General features: G+C 39.2%; 1 protein-coding gene and 1 pseudogene across 1 annotated transcript; both read right to left on the bottom strand.

The window, feature by feature from the left end:
• Positions 1-25,344, bottom strand: part of LOC123695435 — a 67,757-nt pseudogene that overhangs the window by 17,434 nt on the left and 24,979 nt on the right.
• LOC123695437 lies at positions 1,677-3,292 on the bottom strand. Its single transcript, XM_045641280.1, has 2 exons — positions 2,404-3,292; positions 1,677-1,979 (listed from the first exon to the last, which is right to left on the bottom strand). The coding sequence occupies exons 1-2, from the start codon at positions 2,855-2,857 to the stop codon at positions 1,924-1,926; spliced, it is 510 nt and encodes a 169-aa protein (XP_045497236.1). The 5' UTR covers positions 2,858-3,292; the 3' UTR covers positions 1,677-1,923.

Here is a 25,344-nt window from a genome sequence, read left to right as displayed (position 1 = left end):
CCACGAGAAATAACCTAGATTTGCGAATCGGCAGCTCTCTGAAATGGAATTATCACATCGACCATCTAAAAAATAAATTATCAGCACTTCTTAGATCTCTGCGTAATATTACTTCTTGCATACCCCATAAATTACGCCACACCATCTACAACACGTTAGCAAAGCCGCACCTAATGTATTTAATAGAAGTCTGGGGGAGTGCTTACAAAAATAAATTAGCGCCACTCCAAATTTTACAAAATAAAATCATTAAATTATCTTAAACTATCCTTTTTTAACTTCTACAAATAAAATCTACGACGACACTAAAATAATGAATTTAAAACAATTATACTTTTATAATACGTGTATGTTCATCCGCAAAGCGCTACATAAAAACATAAATACAAATATTATATTCTCAACATAAAATCGCCACTATCCTAATAGACGAGCTAGCTATCTTGCCCTCCCGAAGATCCGAACAAATTATGTAAGGCGAACGGCAACATACGTTTCTATAACGGGAATAAATGTCTTTAAACCTTCAAATGGCTAAGGCCGCAAGCGACCAATGGCTGAGCTCGGTGGGCTCTGATTGGCTCATTTGAATCGGATCAACAAGAGCTCAAACGCAAAAAAGGTGGATTTGTATAAAAAGCACGTAATTATTATTATTACTGATCGTGACACTTGTGGCTCCGTTCGGATCCACATACGGGCGGTGGTGTGGCAATGGATCCACAAATACCAACCGGATCAACAAGTGAAAACGGATCAAATAATTACTAACTATATGGCACGTTTGATCAACATAGTGCCCATGGAGATATCTATATATATATATCTATATAGATATATGTGGGGATGGTGTAAATGAAAAGCCAAATTCGCCCAATCGATTTATTTCCCAGACACCGGTTACATATCAAAAATACATTTTAACAATCCTCCATTACATCGTACCAAAAAACACAAAGTCCAGTCATAGACAACATAGATCGTTTTACAGTCTACAGATAACATATCCACAGATTAAATAATAGAAAAGCACAGACTAAAAATAAAAGTAGTTATGAAATACAATCTTAATTATTTATCCTATTCCCACACGGTCATCCTGCAGAATCATCTGTCCCAGATGAGTCAACAGTCGTAGATGATCAATATGGTAAGTAGACAATGGTAAATCACCTTTATCTATTACATGTAGAAATCCTTCCTTCTTTCCTCTTTTATTTGAATTAAGTATACATTCCACGCAATTATCAATGTTTGTTTTAATCTTTTCCTTTAAATTCTCTATATAATAATTTCTATTTATTAATTCCTCAGTTTTAACACAACCAAAATGTCCGTTTTCATGATGTTTTCTTATAATTTCATTTTGCATTTTCTTAGGTACAACCATTAATTTATTTCCATCCTTAATCTTCCATAACATTCCATTCTTCTTTTTTGCAAGCACTATTGGACTAGCATAATCAGACTTACTTGTTTTTATTATTCCTTCATCAAGCCATTCTTTAATCTGTTTGTCAACAATGTTAAGCTCCAAAGGTGACAATCGTCGTGGATTCTGATAAACTGGTACATCATCGGTTAATAATATTTTAAGTTTTACACTTGATTCTTTAGTACATCTTTTGGGGTTATATTCTTTTATAATATTCTGTATTTTATTCTTATATTCTTTGTTTTCAATATTTGTGATATCTTCATTTTCATTCTCTAGCATTGTAAGGTGTAATATTCTTGTTGCAGTGATAGTTCCAGATTTAAAATTGATTTCTACTTCTTTCAGTACAGGATTTCCTAATATAATGTTGACAGGGATAGCGCCATCATCAACAACATAAAATAAAGTTTCAAAATAACAATCATCAATTTCAATTTTTGCTGTGAAAGATCCTTTTGTATAAATTTCCTTTTCAGCTATTCCAGTTAAAGTTTCTGTTGTTCCTGAACTATAAGATAACAATTTTTCACCTTGAATCTTCCTAAAATAAGACATAATTATTAAATTAGCATCGCTTCCGGTATCAATCAGGGCTTCTACATCAATATTATTTATTTTCAGCTTCTTGAAAGGTCTCACATCAATATTATTTTTAGTTGACATAATTTCCAAACTCTTTTTTATACTTTTAGAACATTCAGTTGATTTATGGCCAAACAAGTTGCATTTAAAACATTTAATGCCTTTAGTACAATTAGGCGACTCATGATCTAAATCTCCACAATTGAAACATCTCTTTACTCGTAGTGTTTTTTGAATTTTCATGCCAATGGACTTTGATACTGAATTACTTTGAATCTTATTAGGTGAATATGATTTTTTCTTAATTTCTGAATAAATGTCTAATTTCTTTCTGAATTCTTTAATGTTACAAGCGCCATATAAAATATTTTTGTTGGACTCACTGTCTTTAATACCGTCGATGACATATTCCATCAGGGCTTCATCTTCAACATTCCCAAGTACTGCAAGTTCCTTCATATGTAAAAAATATTGCTGATGAGTCTCATTCATCTTCATCCGGCGAGTTGAAAGTCTCTTGTGAACAGTTGCACTGTTCAACTTCTTACCAAATTCCTCACGGAGCTCAGACTTAAGTGTATCCCACGTGGTGGTCCCACTTAGTGAACGTAAAAATAGCTTGGCGGTTCCCGCGAGAAGCCGCTTCGAAAATATGAGTTTTTCTATTTCGCCCCATTGCATTAAAGAGGAAATATCTTCAAAATCTTTTACGAATGTTTCGATGCCATAGGCATCATCACCCGAAAATGGCGTCATTGATTTCTCTAAGTCATTGAAGGAAATACGCGGCGATGGTTCACCACAATCATCATCATCTTTTACTCGTTTCGGCGGCATGTTGAATAATGTAAATAAAAAGTTTTATAGTCTTCAAGTCGTAATCGTATAATCATAAGCTTCTTTAAATCTTAGTCTTCGTTCGTAATTCGTAAATTCTTAATCAGGTTAAATCACCGGCATCATAGTCTTCGTCTGTTTTTTCTTTATTCCACCATCCCGTATCCCGGACGAGCCCCCAAATTATGTGGGGATGGTGTAAATGAAAAGCCAAATTCGCCCAATCGATTTATTTCCCAGACACCGGTTACATATCAAAAATACATTTTAACAATCCTCCATTACATCGTACCAAAAAACACAAAGTCCAGTCATAGACAACATAGATCGTTTTACAGTCTACAGATAACATATCCACAGATTAAATAATAGAAAAGCACAGACTAAAAATAAAAGTAGTTATGAAATACAATCTTAATTATTTATCCTATTCCCACATATATATCTATATATATAGATATCTCCATGGGCACTATGTTGATCAAACGTGCCATATAGTTAGTAATTATTTGATCCGTTTTCACTTGTTGATCCGGTTGGTATTTGTGGATCCATTACCACACCACCGTCCGTATGTGGATCCGAACGGAGCCACAAGTGTAACCATCAGTAATAATAATAATTACGTGCTTTTTATACAAATCCACCTTTTTTGCGTTTTTGCTCTTGTTGATCCGATTCAAATGAGCCAATCAGAGCCCACCGAGCTCAGCCATTGGTCGCTTGCGGCCTTAGCCATTTGAAGTCTTAAAGACATTTATTCCCGTTATAGAAACGTATGTTGCCGTTCGCCTTCCATAATTTGTTCGGATCTTCGGGAGGGCAAGATAGCTAGCTCGTCTATTAGGATAGTGGCGATTTGATGTTGAGATTATAATATTTGTATTTATGTTTTTATGTAGCGCTTTGCGGATGAACATACACGTATTATAAAAGTATAATTGTTTTAAATTCATTATTTTAGTGTCGTCGTAGATTTTTTTAGTTAAAAAAGGATAGTAAAAGATAGTTTTAATGATTTTATTTTGTAAAATTTGGAGTGGCGCTAATTTATTTTTGTAAGCACTCCCCCATACTTCTATTAAATACATTAGGTGCGGCTTTACTGACGTGTTGTAGATGGTGTGGCGTAATTTATGAGGAATGCAAGAAGTAATATTACGCAGAGATCTAAGAAGTGCTGATAATTTATTTTTTAGGTGGTCGATGTGATGATTCCATTTTAGAGAGCTGTCGATTCGCAAACCTAGTAGATCGGGAGTCATTGACACAAAATTTCGAGTCATTTGTAACAGGATGGCGGTTCTACAGGGGTCTTAGTACGCAATGACAGAAAGAAAAATGATGGTGTGAACGCTGGTACCGGCGGCTTAGTCGCGTGGGCGTTAGTCAAACTCGTCGGAAAAATAGCGAAAATCAAACGATTTGTAACACAAAAATTTTAGAATTTACCGATAGCCCATAAAAAAGATGTAGACGGTAGTGTCATGCCATACTTTTCCGGTGTGACATAAAGCCCGCCATACCGACGCGAATGCGTTGATTTAAAAAAAAACAATTCAACCATTGTATTGTGCAATTCAAATCGTATACTTTTATTTTCTTAATCATTTACTTTGTATCCTTTATCATTAGTCACTAAAATTTATTTTGTTAACTTGCCAAATATAATGTAACATGGAATTTGCAAGGGAAGGCACTGCCTTCTGAGATATAGGAATTACCTAGTTCAGAAGGCAGAGCAATATTGTAATGTTATATTTGAAGTTACTAATAAATTTTATTTTATTGAAACCAGGCTAACTTTTGCACAGGTAACCATCGTCGTGCAGCCATTTACGAAAATCGCCATGCATCGCCATACTTTTCAGACGATTCTAAATGGTCGCCATACCGCCGAAATGATTTTGTTTAATTGAATGAAATGTTGAAATGAATGTTTAATTGAATGAATTTTGTTTACTATTTGTTCATTTGAACATACCTACATATTTTTCAAATAATGAACTAATACGGCTCAACCCCGACCGAATATCCTTCATATCATCATTACATCTGCAATCTTGTTCTAGCGGTTGTTTCCGTTTTCTGTAAGTAATTTAAGTATCAGTTGGCGTAGAACTCGTAGAAAACGAACTTAGCTTCGATAGATCGGGATGCGATCCACCGGCAGTACCCACTGCACCACTGCTGGTTAAACGTGTTGGCGATCTGCGTACACTCATATTTACTCCGCAATGGATAATTTGTGCAAGATTATGAGTCGTCATTTGTTTTTGACCTAAATCTAACATTTTAATTATTTTATCAGATTGATATCAGAATCAGGGCAAAGGCGAACGCTACACGTCAATAAATATTATGATTATTATCTTGATATTTACTGATGTATCTTGGGAGGGATCACAGCACACCCAACACCATCAATACGTATCGCGTCAGTACTGAAACGTTCTTTGTATGAGCCAGACGTGATGACGGCAAGATAAATATTGCGATGTAGGTCCTGGGATCAGATCACAAGGAGTTCCAGAAATCCAGCGATATACAGGGTTAGTTCTCAATGACCGGCCAAATTTTCAGAAATGGTTCAGAATCGATAACATTTTAGAACTAATGAAAAAAAAAAACTTTTTTTTTTAAATTAGATTTCATTCCTGTCCACCACTAAAAAGCGAACGTGTGGACATTACAAAAGCAACAATTCAGTTCAACAACCTAGATAGGTTTCTACCTAACTAACTTCTGTTAGCACACTCATAAATTTGGCAATGCGCGCACGCACACAAGTGCATTGATTCTGGGGGTGTTTACGATTTAGGAAATTTTTAAGACATTTTCAAATGAATGCTATTATTTTTATTTAATTTTATTCGACAATAATTTTTCAAATGCACCTTTGGTTTAATATCTAGATCTTAATTTTAAATTTTGGCTGGTCATTGAAAACTAACCCTGTATTGTGATCCGTCAATACACTACCCTACACGTCAATAAATATCGTAATCCGAGAGTAAATATTGACGGATCACAATATGGATCTTACGTGTAGCGTTCGCCAAAGAGTTGCCCTGATTCAAGAGGTAGGTTGTTATTTGTAGGCTGCATACTACTTGAGAATTATCACCGTCACTGTATGACGAAAGGTTCGTCCAAATCTATCTTTTTAGGGTTCCGTATTTTTAGTTTCACAACGTTTTCTATAAGTTTCAATTGAATTACGGTCGACTTCTTCAACTTCCATAAAACTCAGGAGATTTTTTGGTAGCCCTAATTTCATATCCCCATGTCAATGTCATGCAAGTGCATATAAATGGAACAGATCAACATACGACTTATGATTTGGTATATAAAACGGAGTCAAGAAGTATGTGAGCATTTCAAAATTTGAACCGTTACGAAGTCGAGTTCGTCTAGTCTAGGCGGATTTAGCAATGTATGGAATATTATACCTAACTATAATATGTTTGTGTACGGAGCCAACAAATACTGTAGTGTTTACGAAAAATTAATTAACGTTACATAATATACAGTTTCGTTTTGTCGGATCAAATAAAGCTGTAATTTTGATAATATAAATGGATCTGATCAACATACGACTTTGGATTTGGTATATAAAACGGAGTCAACAAGTGTTTATGGGTTTCTGAATTTCGGCCGTTACGGAGTCGATTCAGTTCAAGATCTTAGCAATAAAAATGTTGAGTATATCAATTTCTCCATGAATACGTTTGGCAACATCGCCTAAAAATTTGCGCCGTTGCCACTCCGGGCAAGATCTATGCAACCGGAGTCGAGTAATATGGGGGAAAAGGTGGAATCGGCAATGCACGGCAGTCGGGCTGGATCAACTTAGTGCCCAAGTTGGTATTTATATATATATATATATATATATATATATATATAGATATCTCCATATATATATATATATATATATATAGATATCTCCATGGGCACTATGTTGATCAAACGTGCCATATAGTTAGTAATTATTTGATCCGTTTTCACTTGTTGATCCGGTTGGTATTTGTGGATCCATTGCCACATCACCGTCCGTATGTGGATCCGAACGGAGCCACAAGTGTCACGATCAGTAATAATAATAATTACGTGCTTTTTATACAAATCCACCTTTTTTGCGTTTGAGCTCTTGTTGATCCGATTCAAATGAGCCAATCAGAGCCCACCGAGCTCAGCCATTGGTCGCTTGCGGCCTTAGCCATTTGAAGGTTTAAAGACATTTATTCTCGTCATAGAAACGTATGTTGCCGTTCGCCTTCCATAATTTATTCGGATCTTCGGGAGGGCAAGATAGCTAGCTCGTCTATTAGGATAGTGGCGATTTGATGTTGAGATTATAATATTTGTATTTATGTTTTTATGTAGCCCTTTGCGGATGAACATACACGTATTATAAAAGTATAATTGTTTTAAATTCATTATTTTAGTGTCGTCGTAGATTTTATTTGTAGAAGTTAAAAAGGGATAGTTAAAGATAGTTTTAATGATTTTATTTTGTAAAATTTGGAGTGGCTCTAATTTATTTTTGTAAGCACTCCCCGATACTTCTATTAAATACATTAGGTGCGGCTTTACTAACGTATTGTAGATGGTGTGGCGTAATTTATGAGGAATGCAAGAAGTAATATTATGCAGAGATCTATGGTCCGGGAGCCAGAAGCAGATTTTATGACCAAGTTCCTCTCAAGCGGTAATTAGTAAAATGCATCAAAATATAGTATTATGAAGCCTCGTGAACGTCAGCTGGAGCTCGGTTGGGGGGGTGAGCGGTTGAAGCCTCCCACGCACGTAAGAAAAAAAAGTATATTCATTCATTTCCTCTCAGCTAAAAATTTGTCAAATTGTAGCTAACCCAATATCTCAACGAAAAATAATAATCAGCTGGTTACAGCATGGTGTATTATACGTCAGCTGGTGTCTCGAATATAATGAGACATTAACAAAATCATCGAGATACGTGGAATTCCATCAACATAAGTCTCCATAAAAGATAAGTAATAACTTTATTAATTATATATTATACTATTATTTTTTTAATAATTATAGTTAACTAATGTTTTTAGTGTGTTATTTCATATTTGTTACACTTTTAAGTAGTTATGTGAATTTGATGATATGATAGTTATTTTTAAATGCAGTTTATAATATTTGTAAAAACATGTTTACCGATGTGGCTGAATGTAGTACCCCGATCATGCTCACAACTAACCACCTCCAAGTACCTTATTACTGTCTATATTATGCTAGCGTGTGTTGCTTGAATTTTTAAAAATAACGATAATAATTAAAGATACGTCATTTCATCTCAAATGAAAATTTGTGAGCTGATTGTTAATATACTGATGCGATAAATAAAAAAAATCAGCTAGCAATAATTCGAGGAAAACCTAGTCAGTTGATGCATATAAATTGGCAATAGATGCATCTGTCTAACTCCTATGTAATAACTTTCAAAGTATCAGCTGACGGTTTTTCCACCAAGATACAGCCAGCTGACCTATATATATATCCACAGTTACATATAAGCTATCATCAGGTAAATTTTTGTTTGAGAGGAAATCACGGAAAATAATTTTATTTTTTTCATGTTCGAGAGACCAGCTGACGTATAATAAACCATGTTGTAACCAGCTGATTATTTTTTTTCGTTGAGATATTGGGTTAGCTACAATTTGACAAATTTTTATCTGAGAGGAAATGAATGAATGTATTTTTTTTTCCTACGTGCGTGGGAGGCTACAACCGCTCACCCCCCCAACCGAGCGCCAGCTGACGTTCACGAGGCTTTATAATACTATATACTCTGATGCGTCTGACGAATTATCTCTTGAGAGGAAATAATTAACCAAATTTGCACCTGGCTCCCTAACTACTAGGAAGTGCTGATAATTTATTTTTTAGGTGGTCGATGTGATAATTCCATTTCAGAGAGCTGTCGATTCGCAAACCTAGGCATTTCTCGTGGGTTTTATGTTCTAATAGAACACCGTTAATTTTAAGTGGAGCGTGTGGTGGAATAATTTTGTTATGAGCTTTGAATTTAGATATATTTATTTTTAGTAGATTGCATTTATTTATTTAATTTATTTAAATCATTTTGTGCTTGCGCTATCATGTCATGTATAGAGGGACCAAAATAAAATAGACAGGTGTCATCCGCATAAAGTGTTAGGTGACCAATAGCTTTAAATCTTGTAAATTATTAATATAAATTAAAAAAAGCAATGGGCCTAGAATCGATCCTTGTGGTATGCCACATGTAATTGGTAAGGGAATGCTATCATGGTTATCTATTTTAACTATTCGTGATCGATTTTTTAAATATGATTTCAGCATATCTAGTGCTTTACCATTAATGTTAATGGATGCTAATTTCTTTATTAAAAGTTCGTGAGAAACGGTATCAAAGGCCTTTTGTAGGTCAATAAACACTCCTAAAACTATATTGTTTGCGTCAATGTTCTGTTTTATTTTAATAGTTAGGTCCATAGTCGCTGACAGAGTGTTACTTTTTGGCTTAAATCCGTATTGACGCACTGAAATAAAATTAAATGAGTCTAAATATTTTTCTAATCTCGTGTGTAAAATCTTCTCCAATATTTTTGACAATACTGGCAAAACCGAAATTGGCCTATAGTTACAAGGTTCAAATTTTGAGCCACTCTTACAGATAGGAGTTACCTTCGCTATTTTTAACGAGTCCGGAAAACGTCTTTGACTTATGGCTTGGTTAAAACAGTCGCTTAAAGTATGATTTAATTTTTAACCGACTTCAAAAAAAGGAGGAGGTTATCAATTCGGCCGTTTATTTTTTTTTTTTATGTATGTATACCGATTACTCCGAGGTTTCTGAACCGATTTACGTGATTCTTTTTTGTTCGATGCGGGATGGTGTCGAATTGGTCCCATAAAAATTTTATTCGGATAGGCCCAGCAGTTTTTATTTTATGAGTATTTTTGTCTGTATTTGTAAATGTTGCAAGTGCAAGTTTGAAGTCGGTTGTTTTTAACGCAGTTATCTACTGGTTCTTTGATGCATTTAATTGCTTTTCTAGTAATTCCATCAAGACCTGTACTACAGTTTGAATTAAGGTTATTTATTTTTTTTACTGGCTTCGGTAGGTCTGAACTTATTAGTGAGGTAATTTTTTAAAATTTCGTAGTTGTCTTTAGATTTCCTCTCCTTTGAGTTATAAGATGTCGATTCTGGGAAACCAGTAAAAATTACATTTTTTTCGCGGCTCTTTCTGTCCCGTAGTTCCTTGATTAAGTTTTAAATTATATGAAGTTGATTTTTAGACGTAAAACCCGATGGGTTGGCTGACTGATTTATTGATTAAAGATTTAATTCCAGTGATTTTATTTTACTCTCACCCTAGTTTATCTGGGATTCTAATTGAGAAATAGTACTCTTCAATATGTTTTGTTCAGTAATTATCATACATGCTGATGACTTAATTTCATTGATTTGATTCGTATTTTGGCGAATTAAATTCAAGGATTGTTCGTTGGACGATTTAATTTCGGTAATTTGTGTTTTTACCACAGAAATGTTTTCATGAATTTTGTTTACTATTTGTTCATTTGAGCATATATATTTTTCAAGTAATGTACTAATACGGCTCAACTCCGACCGAATATCCTTCATATCATCACTAAATCTGCAATCTTTTTCTAGGGGTTGTTTCCGTTTTCCGTAAGTAATTTGAGTATCAGTTGGCGTAGAACTCGTAGAAAACGAACTTAGCTTCGATAGATCGGGATGCGATCCACCGGCAGTACCCACTGCACCACTGCTGGTTAAACGTGTTGGCGATCTGCGTACACTCATATTTACTCCGTAATGGATAATTTGTGCAGGAATATGAGTCGTCATTTGTTTGACCTAAATCTAACATTTTAATTATTTTATCAGATTGATATCGGAATCAGTGCATAGGCGAACGCTACACGTCAATAAATATTATGATAATTATCTTGATATTTACTGATGATTCAAGAGGTAGGTTGTTATTTGTTGGATGCATACTACTTGAGAATTATCACCGTCACTGTATGACGAAAGGTTCGTTCAAATATCTATCTTTTTAGGGTTCCGAATTTTTAGTTTCAGAATGTTTTCTATAAGTTTCAATTGAATTACGGTCGACTTCTTCAACTTCCATAAAACTCAGGAGATTTTTTGCTAGCCCTAATTTCATATCCCCATGTCAATGTCATGCAAGTGCATATAAATGGAACAGATCAACATACGACTTATGATTTGGTATATAAAACGGAGTCAAGATGTGGTTTGAGCATTTCAAAATTTGAACCGTTACGGAGTCGAGTTCGTCTAGTCTAGGCGGATTTAGCAATGTATGGAACATTACCTAACTGTAATATGTTTGTTTACGGAGCCAACAAATACTGTAGTGTTTACGAAAAATTAATCTACGTTACTTAATATACAGTTTCGTTTTGTCGGATCAAATAAAGCTGTAATTTTGATAATATAAATGAATCTGATCAACATACGACTTTGGATTTGGTATATAAAACGGAGCCAACAAATGTTTATGGGTTTCTGAATTTCGGCCGTTACGGAGTCGATTCAGTTCAAGATCTTAGCAATAAAAATGTTGAGTATATCAATTTCTCCATGAATACGTTTGGCAACATCGCCCAAAAATTTGCGCCGTTGCCACTCCGGGCAAGATCTATGCAACCGGAGTCGAGTAATAAGGGGGAAAAGGTGGAGTAAGGAATGCACGGCAGTCAGGCTGGATCAACTTAGTGCCCAGGTTGGTATTTATATATATATATATATCATATATATATAAAGCTACACTACCACTCACTCACTGACTGACTGACATCGGGTTTCTCGGAAACTACGGGGAAAGTTGGGGGGATTTTGACGTGATCGTGTAGAGGTGCTTCCAGTGACCACCGGAAAAATATAGCGATCTCGATCATCTTCGAAAACCAAGTGGACCCCTGGAGGTGCGCAAAAACGGTGGTACCTGGAGGGGGGGTGTCTGAACAAAAAATGCTCGGAACTGGTGGCGATTACCAGGGGAGGTGGAAAAATGGGGATTTTCGCGAAAACAAGATGGCCGCCGTACTTTGCCAAAATCGCCGTTTATGAATCCTTACGTCTCAAATTTGGCACACGTGCTCTGTTCGAGCCGTCGAATCGATCGGTGCCCCGTTCGAGTGGCTCCGGGCCCCAGTTTCCAACTTTCATACAACGTAAAATCCAACGGCCCGCGGAAACGGTGCGAGTTGGGTGGGGGGTCCCGGAACTAAAAATGATCACCACCCTGGGACGCTACCAGGGAGCCATAGTGGGTCGCTCGATTTTGGAATTTTTCCATTTTTGGCGCAAACATAAAAACGTAAATTTAGACGAAGTGGTGCAATAGAGAAATAAACCAATGACGCATTCATACTCACCCAGCTCCCAGGATATCCAGAAAAATCCGAAATCTTAAACTTTCCCACATCTCGCGAAGACGGTCAACGGCCCGCGCAAACGGTAGCAGCTGCATCTGGGGTGCTCAAACTAAACTTGTAGTAGACCTCGAGCAATTACCACAGATAGTGAAAAAAATTCAAAATGGCGGAAAAAATGGCCGCCGCCATACAAATTCTAAAACGGCCATCGCTGGGCCGATCACGCTGAAACTTGGCGCAGGGGCTTTAATCGAGCCTCACATTGAGTTGGCATACTCATAATTGAGTTTCCACAGCTGGTTTCAGAGTTTCATACAACGCAAAATTCGACGGCTCTCTGAAACGGCGCAAGATAGGTGGGGGGTGTAGAACTAAAAAATGATCAGGAAGATGGGGCGCTACCAGGGCAATCGAGAAATTTCAAATTGGACGTAATTTTTTTTCAAAAAATGGCCAATTTTTCAAAGCAAGATGGTGGCGCCCGTTACTTTACGATCGGTCTGAAAATTGACTTCTGTACTCTGATTGGCTAAATTTACAAAACTGCATACTCAGAATCTCACTCCGACCCCTGGTTTCCATTTTCCATACATCACGAAATTCAACGGTTCTCTGAACTGGTGGCACTTAGGTTGGGGTCACCAAGGTAAAAAATGTTTAAAAACTTGGTCCGCTTCCAGGCACATAAAAATTTTTGCTAAAAAGCGAAATTTTTTTTTTCGAAAATTTTGTATGGAAATTTCCATAGTAAGAAGGGTAATTGAATAGCATGGGCAAAAGACGGCACCGCGGGCTGTTTGCTGCCCGCGCACCGCGCAACTTTGAGGGTTGACAGCCTCCCGGAGTAGAAAATATTTATTAACTTTTGAACTACCGCACGAGCCAAGCGAGCGAAGCGAGCGAGTCACGGCAGCGGCCAGCGTAAATATTCAAATAGGTAGCGAGGAGCGAAGCGACGAGCGTGTTAGGTTAACTTTTGAACTACTTACCGCACGAGCCAAGCGAGCGAAGCGAGCGAGTCGCGTCAACGGCCGGCCTAAATATTCAAATAGGTAGCGAGGAGCGAAGCGACGAGCGTGTTAGGTTAACTTATGAACTACCTACCGCACGAGCCAAGCGAGCGAAGCGAGCAAGTTGCGGCAGCGGCCGGCCTAAATATTCAAATAGGTAGCGAGGAGCGAAGCGACGAGCGTATTAGGTTAACTCTTAAACAGTTTATTATGAAAAGTCACTGCCCGCTATCGATAAGACGTTTCAAAAATTTTACCAATATTTGAATAAGTAATTTATAAGCAGTTTAGGTAGCGAGGAGCGAAGCGACGAGCGTGTTAGGTTAACTCTTGAACAGTTTATTATGAAAAGTCACTGCCCGCTATCGATAAGACGTTTAAAAAATTTAACAACATTTGAATAAGTAATTTATAAGCAGTTTCGACTGACTGTAGAATCGCTGTTAGCAGATGTTACAAATGGAAAGGAAATTTGAATGCATTTTCAAATGACTGAAGATTTCTGCCCTGGGATGAGCCGCGAGCTGCTTGCAGCTCGCGCACCACGCAACCTCGAAGGTGGACAGCCCCCCGGAATAGAAAATTTTGAATGGGGAATTTATAAGCATTACCGACTGACTGTAGAATCGCTGTTAGGAGATGTAACAAATGGATAGGAAATTTGAATGCATTTTCAAATGACTGAAGATTTCTGCCCTGGGATGAGCCGCGAGCTGCTTGCAGCTCGCGCACCATGCACCCTCGAAGGTGAACCGCCCCGCGGAATAGAAAATATTTGAATTTGAAATTTATAAGCACTTCCGATTGACTGTGGAATCGCTGTTTGCAGATAATAGCAAATTGACGGGGAATTTTAATGCATTTTCAAATGACTGAAGATTTCTGTCCTGGGATGCTTCGCGGGCTGCTTGCAGCCCGCGCACTACGCTCCCTCGAAGGTGGACAGCCTCCCGGAGTGGAAAATACTTGAATGGGGAATTTATAAGCATTACCGACTGACTGTGGAATCGCTGCTAGCAGAAAATTACAAATGGACTGGGAATTCTAACACATTTTCTAATGACTGCCCTATTGCTTCAACCCAAGGGCAAAAAGGGCTCGCGGGCTGCTTGCAGCCCGCGCACAACGCACCAGCTAGTTTATAATATATAAAGCTACACTACCACTGACTGACTGACTGACATCGGGTTTCTCGGAAACTACGCGGAAAGTTGGGGGGATTTCGACGTGATCGTGTAGAGGTGCGCCGAGTGACCACCGGAAAAATATTGACATCTCCAACACCCTGGACAAGAGAGTGGACCCCTGGAGGTGCGCAGAAACGGTGCCACTTGGAGGGGGGGTGTCTGAACAAAAAATGCTCGGAACTGGTGGCGATTACCAGGGGTGGTGGAAAAATGGGGATTTTCGCGAAAACAAGATGGCCGCCGTACTTTGCCAAAATCGCCGTTTATGAATCCTTACGTCCCAAATTTGGCACACGTGCTCTGTTCGAGCCGGCGAATCGATCGGTGCCCCGTTCGAGTGGCTCCGGGCCCCCGTTTCCAACTTCCATACAACGTAAACTCCAACGGCCTGCGGAAACGGTGCGAGTTGGGTTGGGGGTGTCGGAACTAAAAATGATCACCACCCTGGGACGCTACCAGGGAGCCATAGTGGGACGCTCGATTTTGGAATTTTTCCATTTTTGGCGCAAACATAAAAACGTAAATTTAGACGAGGTGGTGCAATGGAGAAATACACTCTTACCACGTTTGTACTCGCCCAGCTCCCAGGATATCCAGAAAAATCCGAAATCCTAAACTTTCTCACAGCCCGCGGAGACGGTCAACGGCCCGCGCAAACGGTAGCAGCTACATCTGGGGTGCTCAAACTAAACTTGGAGTAGACCTCGAGCAATTACCACAGAGTGCAAAAAAAATTCAAAATGGCGGAAAAAATGGCCGCCGCCATACAAATTCTAAAACGGCCATCGCTGGTGTGATCGCGCTGAAACTTGGCACAGGGGCTTTAATCGAGCCGCACATTGAGGTGGCATACTCATAATCGAGTTTCCATCGCTGGTTTCCGAGTTTCATACAACGCGAAATTCGACGGCTCTCTGAAACGGCGCCAGATAGGTGGGGGGTGTAGAACTAAAAAATGATCAGGAAGATGGGGTGCTACCAGGGCAATCGAGAAATTTCAAATTGGACGCAATTTTTTTTCAAAAAATGGCCAATTTTTCAAAGCAAGATGGTGGCGCCGGTTCCGTCACGATCGGTCTGAAAATTGACTTCTGTGCTCTGATTGGTCAGATTTACAAAACTGCATACTCAGAATTTCTCTCCGACCCCCGGTTTCCATTTTCCATACATCACGAAATTCAACGGCTCTCTGAACTGGTGGCACTTAGGTTGGGGTCACCAAGGTAAAAAATGTTTAAAAACTTGGTCCGCTTCCAGGCACATAAAAATTTTTGCTAAAAAGCGAAATTTTTTTTTTCGAAAATTTTGTATGGAAATTTCCATAGTAGGAAGGGTAATTGAATAGCATCGGAAAAGACGGCACCGCGGGCTGCTTGCTGCCCGCGCACCGCGCAACTTCGAGGGTTGACAGCCTCCCGGAGTAGAAAATATTTATTAACTTTTGAACTACCGCACGAGCCAAGCGAGCGAAGCGAGCGAGTCACGGCAGCGGCCAACGTAAATATTCAAATAGGTAGCGAGGAGCGAAGCGACGAGCGTGTTAGGTTAACTTTTGAACTACCTACCGCACGAGCCAAGCGAGCGAAGCGAGCGAGTTGCGGCAGCGGCCGGCCTAAATATTCAAATAGGTAGCGAGGAGCGAAGCGACGAGCGTGTTAGGTTAACTCTTGAACAGTTTATTATGAAAAGTCACTGCCCGCTATCGATAAGACGTTTCAAAAATTTTACCAATATTTGAATAAGTAATTTATAAGCAGTTTAGGTAGCGAGGAGCGAAGCGACGAGCGTGTAAGGTTAACTTTTGAACTACCACACGAGCCATGCGAGCGAAGCGAGCGAGTCACGGCAGCGGCCGGCCTAAATATTCAAATAGGTAGCGAGGAGCGAAGCGACGAGCGTGTTAGGTTAACTTTTGAACTACCTATCGCACGAGCCATGCGAGCGAAGCGAGCGAGTCGCGGCATGGCCGGCCTAAATATTCAAATAGGTAGCGAGGAGCGAAGCGACGAGCGTGTTAGGTTAACTCTTGAACAGTTTATTATGAAAAGTCACTGCCCGCTATCGATAAGACGTTTAAAAAATTTAACAACATTTGAATAAGTAATTAATAAGCTGTTTCGACTGACTGTAGAATCGCTGTTAGCAGATGTTACAAATGGAAAGGAAATTCGAATGCATTTTCAAATGACTGAAGATTTCTGCCCTGGGATGAGCCGCGAGCTGCTTGCAGCTCGCGCACCACGCAACCTCGAAGGTGGACAGCCCCCCGGAATAGAAAATATTTGAATGGGGAATTTATAAGCATTACCGACTGACTGTAGAATCGCTGTTAGGAGATGTAACAAATGGATAGGAAATTCGAATGCATTTTCAAATGACTGAAGATTTCTGCCCTGGGATGCTTCGCGGGCTGCTTGCAGCCCGCGCACTACGCTCCCTCGAAGGTGGACAGCCTCCCGGAGTGTAAAATACTTGAATGGGGAATTTATAAGCATTAACGACTGACTGTAGAATCGCTGTTAGCAGATAAAAGCAAATTGACGGGGAATTTTAACGCATTTTCATATGACTGAAGATTTCTGCCCTGGGATGCTTCGCGGGCTGCTTGCAGCCCGCGCACTACGCTCCCTCGAAGGTGGACAGCCTCCCGGAGTGGAAAATACTTGAATGGGGAATTTATAAGCATTACCGACTGACTGTAGAATCGCTGTTAGGAGATGTAACAAATGGATAGGAAATTTGAATGCATTTTCAAATGACTGAAGCTTTCTGCCCTGGGATGAGCCGCGAGCTGCTTGCAGCTCGCGCACCATGCACCCTCGAAGGTGAACCGCCCCCCGGAATAGAAAATATTTGAATTTGAAATTTATAAGCACTTCCGATTGACTGTGGAATCGCTGTTTGCAGATAATAGCAAATTGACGGGGAATTTTAATGCATTTTCAAATGACTGAAGATTTCTGTCCTGGGATGCTTCGCGGGCTGCTTGCAGCCCGCGCACTACGCTCCCTCGAAGGTGGACAGCCTCCCGGAGTGGAAAATACTTGAATGGGGAATTTATAAGCATTACCGACTGACTGTGGAATCACTGTTAGCAGAAAATTACAAATGGACTGGGAATTCTAACACATTTTCTAATGACTGCCCTATTGCTTCAACCCAGGGGCAAAAGGGGCTCGCGGGCTGCTTGCAGCCCGCGCACAACGCACCAGCTAGTATATATATAAAGCTACACTACCACTCACTGACTGACTGACATCGGGTTTCTCGGAAACTACGCGGAAAGTTGGGGGGATTTCGACGTGACCGTGTAGAGGTGCGCCGAGTGACCATCGGAAAAATATTGACATCTCCAACACCCTGGACAAGAGAGTGGACCCCTGGAGGTGCGCAGAAACGGTGCCACCTGGAGGGGGGGTGTCTGAACAAAAATTGCTCGGAACTGGTGGCGATTACCAGGGGTGGTGGAAAAATGGGGATTTTCGCGAAAACAAGATGGCCGCCGTACTTTGCCAAAATCGCCGTTTATGAATCCTTACGTCTCAAATTTGGCTCACGTGCTCTGTTCGAGCCGGCGAATCGATCGGTGCCCCGTTCGAGTGGCTCCGGGCCCCCGTTTCCAACTTCCATACAACGTTAACTCCAACGGCCCGCGGAAACGGTGCGAGTTGGGTGGGGGGTGTCGGAACTAAAAATGATCACCACCCTGGGACGCTACCAGGGAGCCATAGTGGGACGCTCGATTTTGGAATTTTTCCATTTTTGGTGCAAACATAAAAACGTAAATTTAGACGAGGTGGTGCAATGGAGAAATACACCAATGATGTATTCGTACTCGCCCAGCTCCCAGGATATCCAGAAAAATCCGAAATCTTAAACTTTCCCTCATCTCTCGAAGACGGTCAACGGCCCGCGCAAACGGTAGCAGCTACATCTGGGGTGCTCGAACTAAACTTGTAGTAGACCTCGAGCAATTACCACAGATAGTGAAAAAAATTCAAAATGGCGGAAAAAATGGCCGCCGCCATACAAATTCTAAAACGGCCATCGCTGGGCCGATCACGCTGAAACTTGGCGCAGGGGCTTTAATCGAGCCTCACATTGAGTTGGCATACTCATAATCGAGTTCCCATCGCTGGTTTCCGTGTTTCATACAACGCAAAATTCGACGGCTCTCTGAAACGGCGCAAGATAGGTGGGGGGTGTAGAACTAAAAAATGATCAGGAAGATGGGGTGCTACCAGGGCAATCGAGAAATTTCAAATTGGACGTAATTTTTTTTCAAAAAATGGCCAATTTTTCAAAGCAAGATGGTGGCGCCGGTTCCGTCACGATCGGTCTGAAAATTGACTTCTGTGCTCTGATTGGTCAGATTTACAAAACTGCATACTCAGAATTTCTCTCCGACCCCCGGTTTCCATTTTCCATACATCACGAAATTCAACGGCTCTCTGAACTGGTGGCACTTAGGTTGGGGTCACCAAGGTAAAAAATGTTTAAAAACTTGGTCCGCTTCCAGGCACATAAAAATTTTTGCTAAAAAGCGAAATTTTTTTTTCGAAAATTTTGTATGGAAATTTCCATAGTAGGAAGGGTAATTGAATAGCATCGGCAAAAGACGGCACCGCGGGCTGCTTGCTGCCCGCGCACCGCGCAACTTCGAGGGTTGACAGCCTCCCGGAGTAGAAAATATTTATTAACTTTTGAACTACCGCACGAGCCAAGCGAGCGAAGCGAGCGAGTCACGGCAGCGGCCAGCGTAAATATTCAAATAGGTAGCGAGGAGCGAAGCGACGAGCGTGTTAGGTTAACTTTTGAACTACTTACCGCACGAGCCAAGCGAGCGAAGCGAGCGAGTCTTGTCAACGGCCGGCCTAAATATTCAAATGGGTAGCGAGGAGCGAAGCGACGAGCGTGTTAGGTTAACTTATGAACTACCTACCGCACGAGCCAAGCGAGCGAAGCGAGCGAGTTGCGGCAGCGGCCGGCCTAAATATTCAAATAGGTAGCGAGGAGCGAAGCGACGAGCGTGTTAGGTTAACCCTTGAACAGTTTATTATGAAAAGTCACTGCCCGCTATCGATAAGACGTTTAAAAAGTTTACCAATATTTGAATAAGTAATTTATAAGCAGTTTAGGTAGCGAGGGGCGAAGCGACGAGCGTGTAAGGTTAACTTTTGAACTACCACACGAGCCATGCGAGCGAAGCGAGTGAGTCACGGCAGCGGCCGGCCTAAATATTCAAATAGGTAGCGAGGAGCGAAGCGACGAGCGTGTTAGGTTAACTTTTGAACTACCTATCGCACGAGCCAAGCGAGCGAAGCGAGCGAGTCGCGGCAGCGGCCGGCCTAAATATTCAAATAGGTAGCGAGGAGCGAAGCGACGAGCGTGTTAGGTTAACTCTTGAACAGTTTATTATGAAAAGTCACTGCCCGCTATCGATAAGACGTTTCAAAAATTTAACAATATTTGAATAAGTAATTTATAAGCATTACCGACTGACTGTAGAATCGCTGTTAGGAGATGTAACAAATGGATAGGAAATTTGAATGCATTTTCGAATGACTGAAGATTTCTGCCCTGGGATGAGCCGCGAGCTGCTTGCAGCTCGCGCACCATGCACCCTCGAAGGTGAACCGCCCCCCGGAATAGAAAATATTTGAATTTGAAATTTATAAGCACTTCCGATTGACTGTGGAATCGCTGTTTGCAGATAATAGCAAATTGACGGGGAATTTTAATGCATTTTCAAATGACTGAAGATTTCTGTCCTGGGATGCTTCGCGGGCTGCTTGCAGCCCGCGCACTACGCTCCCTCGAAGGTGGACAGCCTCCCGGAGTCGAAAATACTTGAATGGGAAATTTATAAGCATTACCGACTGACTGTGGAATCGCTGTTAGCAGAAAATTACAAATGGACTGGGAATTCTAACACATTTTCTAATGACTGCCTTATTGCTTCAACCCAGGGGCAAAAGGGGCTCGCGGGCTGCTTGCAGCCCGCGCACAACGCACCAGCTAGTATATATATATATATATATATATATACTGCCGTGCATTCCTGACTCCACCTTTACCCCAATATTACTCGACTCCGGTTGCATAGATCTTGCCCGGAGTGGCAACGGCGCAAATATTTGAGCGATGTTGCCAAACGTATTCGTGGAGAAATTGATATACTCAACATTTTTATTGCTAAGATCTCGAACTGAATCGACTCCGTAACGGCCGAATTTCAGAAACCCATAAACACTTGTTGGCTCCGTTTTATATACCAAATCCAAAGTCGTATGTTGATCATTATCATTTATATTATCAAAATTACAGCTTTATTTGATCCGACAAAACGAAACTGTATATTAAGTAACGTAGATTAATTTTTCGTAAACTCTACAGTATTTGTTGGCTCCTTACACAAACATATTATAGTTAGTTAATGTTCCATACATTGCTAAATCCGCCTAGACTAGACGAACTCGACTTCGTAACGGTTCAAATTTTGAAATGCTCAAATACTTCTTGACTCCGTTTTATATACCAAATCATAAGTCGTATGTTGATCTGTTCCATTTATATGCACTTGCATGACATTGACATGGGGATATGAAATTAGGTCTACCAAAAAATCTCCTGAGTTTTATGGAAGTTGAAGAAGTCAACGTAATTCAATTGAAACTTATAGAAAACGTTGTGAAACTAAAAATACGGAACCCTAAAAAGATAGATTTGGACGAACCTTTCGTCATACAGTGACGGTGATAATTCTCAAGTAGTATGCAGCCTACAAATAACAACCTACCTCTTGAATCAGGGCAACTCTTTGGCGAACGCTACACGTAAGATCCATATTGTGATCCGTCAATATTTACTATCGGATTACGATATTTATTGACGTGTAGGGTAGTGTATTGACGGATCACAATACAGGGTTAGTTTTCAATGACCAGCCAAAACTTAAAATTAAGATCTAGATATTAAACCAAAGGTGCATTTGAAACATTATTGTCGAATAAAATTAAATAAAAATAATAGCATTCATTTGAAAATGTCTTAAAAATTTCCTAAATCGTAAACACCCCCAGAATCAATGCACTTGTGTGCGTGCGCGCATTGCCAAATTAATGTGTGTGCTAACTTCTACCTATCTAGGTTGTTGAACTGAATTGTTGCTTTTGTAATGTCCACACGTTCGCTTTTTAGTGGTGGACAGGAATGAAATCTAATTTAAAAAAAAAAAGTTTTTTTTTTCATTAAAATTTTTTTAATTGCCTTCCCTTGCAAATTCCATGTTACATTATATTTGGCAATTTAACAAAATAAATTTTAGTGACTAATGATAAAGGATACAAAGTAAATGATTAAGAAAATAAAAGTATACGATATAAAGGATACAAAGTAAATGATTAAGAAAATAAAAGTATACGATTTGAATTGCACAATACAATGGTTGAATTGTTTTTTTTTTAAATCAACGCATTCGCGTCGGTATGGCGGGATTTATGTCACACCGGAAAAGTATGGCATGACACTACCGTCTACATCTTTTTTATGGGCTATCGGTAAATTCTAAAATTTTTGTGTTACAAATCGTTTGACTTTCGCTATTTTTCCGACGAGTTTGACTAACGCCCACGCGACTAAGCCGCCGGTACCAGCGTTCACACCATCATTTTTCTTTCTGTCATTGCGTACATCAATACACCCCTGTAGAACCGCCATCCTGTTACAAATGACTCGAAATTTTGTGTCAATGACTCCCGATCTACTAGGTTTGCGAATCGACAGCTCTCTAAAATGGAATCATCACATCGACCACCTAAAAAATAAATTATCAGCACTTCTTAGATCTCTGCGTAATATTACTTCTTGCATTCCTCATAAATTACGCCACACCATCTACAACACGTTAGTAAAGCCGCAACTAATGTATTAAATAGAAGTATGGGGGAGTGCTTACAAAAATAAATTAGCGCCACTCCAAATTTTACAAAATAAAATCATTAAAACTATCTTTTACTATCCTCTTTTAACTAAAAAAAATCTACGACGACACTAAAATAATGAATTTAAAACAATTATACTTTTATAATACGTGTATGTTCATCCGCAAAGCGCTACATAAAAACATAAATACAAATATTATATTCTCAACATCAAATCGCCACTATCCTAATAGACGAGCTAGCTATCTTGCCCTCCCGAAGATACGAACAAATTATGGAAGGCGAACGGCAACATACGTTTCTAAAACGGGAATAAATGTCTTTAAACCTTCAATTGGCCAAGGCCGCAAGCGACCAATGGCTGAGCTCGGTGGGCTCTGATTGGCTCATTTGAATCGGATCAACAAGAGCTAAAACGCAAAAAAGGTGGATTTGTATAAAAAGCACGTAATTATTATTATTACTGATGGTGACACTTGTGGCTCCGTTCGGATCCACATACGGACGGTGGTGTGGCAATGGATCCACAAATACCAACCGGATCAACAAGTGAAAACGGATCAAATAATTACTAACTATATGGCACGTTTGATCAACATAGTGCCCGTGGAGATATCTATATATATATATATATATATATATATATATATATATATATATATATATATATATAAATACCAACCTGGGCACTAAGTTGATCCAGCCCGACTGCCGTGCATTCTTGACTCCACCTTTTCCCCGATATTACTCGACTCCGGTTGCATAGATCTTGCCCGGAGTGGCAACGGCGCAAATATTTGGGCGATGTTGCCAAACGTATTCATAGAGAAATTGATATACTCAACATTTTTATTGCTAAGATCTCGAACTGAATCGACTCCGTAACGGCCGAAATTGAGAAACCCATAAACACTTGTTGGTTCCGTTTTATATACCAAATCCAAAGTCGTATGTTGATCAGATACATATATATTATCAAAATTAAAGCTTTATTTGATCCGACAAAACGAAACTGTATATTAAGTAACATAGATTATTTTTCGTAAACCCTACAGTATTTGTTGGCTCCGTACACAAACATTTTATAGTTAGGTAATGTTCCATACATCGCTAAATCCGCCTAGACTAGACGAACTCGACTCCGTAACGGTTCAAATTTTGAAATGCTCAAACACTTCTTGACTCCGTTTTATATACCAAATCATAAGTCGTATGTTGATCTGTTCCATTTATATGCACTTGCATGACATTGACATGGGGATATGAAATTAGGGCTAGCAAAAAATCTCCTGAGTTTTATGGAAGTTGAAGAAGTCGACCGTAATTCAATTGAAACTTATAGAAAACGTTGTGAAACTAAAAATTCGGAACCCTAAAAAGAAAGATATTTGGACGAACCTTTCGTCATACAGCGACGGTGATAATTCTCAAGTAGTATGCATCCTACAAATAACAACCTACCTCTTGAATCATCAGTTAATATCAAGATAATTATCATAATATTTGTTGACGTGTAGCGTTCGCCTTTGCCCTGATTCTGACAAAATAATTAAAATAATTTCTGATAAAATAATTAAAATTTTAGATTTAGGTGAAACAAATGACGACTCATATTCCTGCACAAATTATCCATTGTGGAGTAAATATGAGTGTACGCAGATCGCCAACATGCAGTGAGTACTGCCGGTGGATCGCATCCCGATCTATCAAAGCTAAGTTCGTTTTCTACGAGTTCTACGCCAACTGATACTCAAATTACTTACAGAAAACGAAAACAACCGCTAGAACAAGATCGCAGATTTAGTGATAATATGAAGGATATTCGGTCGGAGTTGAGCCGTATTATTACATTACTTGAAAAATATGTATGCTCAAATGATCAAATAGTAAACAAAATTCATGAAAACATTTCTGAGGTAAAAACACAAATTACCGAAATTAAATCGTCCAACGAACAATCTTTGAATTTAATTCGCCAAAATACGAATGAAATCAATGGAATTAAGTCATCAGCATGTATGATAATTACTGAACAAAACATATTGAAGAGTACTATTTCTATTTATTACTATACTTATTTATTTACTATTTCTACTCAATTAGAATCCCAGATAAACCAGGGTGAGAGTAAAATAAAATTACTGAAATTAAATCTTCAATCTATAAATCAGTCAGCCATGAGCCAACCCATCGGGTTTTACGTCTAAAAATCAATTTCATATAAATTAAAACTTAATCAAGGAACTACGGGACAGAAAGAGCCGCGAAAAAAATGTAATTTTTGCTGGTTTCCCAGAATTGACATCTTATAACTCAGAGGAGAGGAAATCTAAAGACAACTACGAAATTTTAAAAATTACCTCACTAATAAGTTCAGACCTACCGAAGCCAGTAAAGATATATAATTATAAATAAGCTTAAAAACATACTTCAAACTGTAGTACAGGTCTTGATGGTATTACTACAAAAGCAATTAAATTCATCAAAGAAAAATTAAATCATACCTTAAGCGACTGTTTTAACCAAGCCTTAGCCTTGTTTTAGCCAAGTTTCAAAGACGTTTTCCGGACTCGTTAAAAATAGCGAAGGTAACTCCTATCTATCAGAGTGGCTCAAAATTTGAATCTGGTAACTATAAGCCAATTTCGGTTTTGCCAGTATTGTCAAAAATATTGGAGAAGATTTTACACACGAGATTAGAAAAATATTTAGACTCATTTAATTTTATTTCAGTGCGTCAATAGGGATTTAAGCCAAAAAGTAACACTCTGTCATCGACTATGGACCTAACTATTAAAATAAAAGAGAACATTGACGCAAACAATATAGTTTTGGGAGTGTTTATTGACCTACAAAAGGCCTTCGATACCGTTTCTCACGAACTTTTA

This window comes from Colias croceus, chromosome 11, assembly GCF_905220415.1.
Source record: "Colias croceus chromosome 11, ilColCroc2.1".
In the NCBI taxonomy this organism is placed as follows: Eukaryota; Metazoa; Arthropoda; class Insecta; order Lepidoptera; family Pieridae; genus Colias; species Colias croceus.
The sequence above is the reverse complement of the archived record's forward strand: the minus strand, read 5'-3'. Positions and strand labels throughout refer to the sequence as shown.

Coding starts and splice junctions, on each gene's coding strand:
- LOC123695437 (XM_045641280.1), bottom strand. CDS start 2,857: ATGCCGCCGAAACGAGTAAAAGATGATGATGATTGTGGTGAACCATCG. Junction 1,980..2,403: donor CATCGACGGTATTAAAGACA/GTGAGTCCAACA, acceptor GTCTTATTTTAG/GAAGATTCAAGGTGAAAAAT.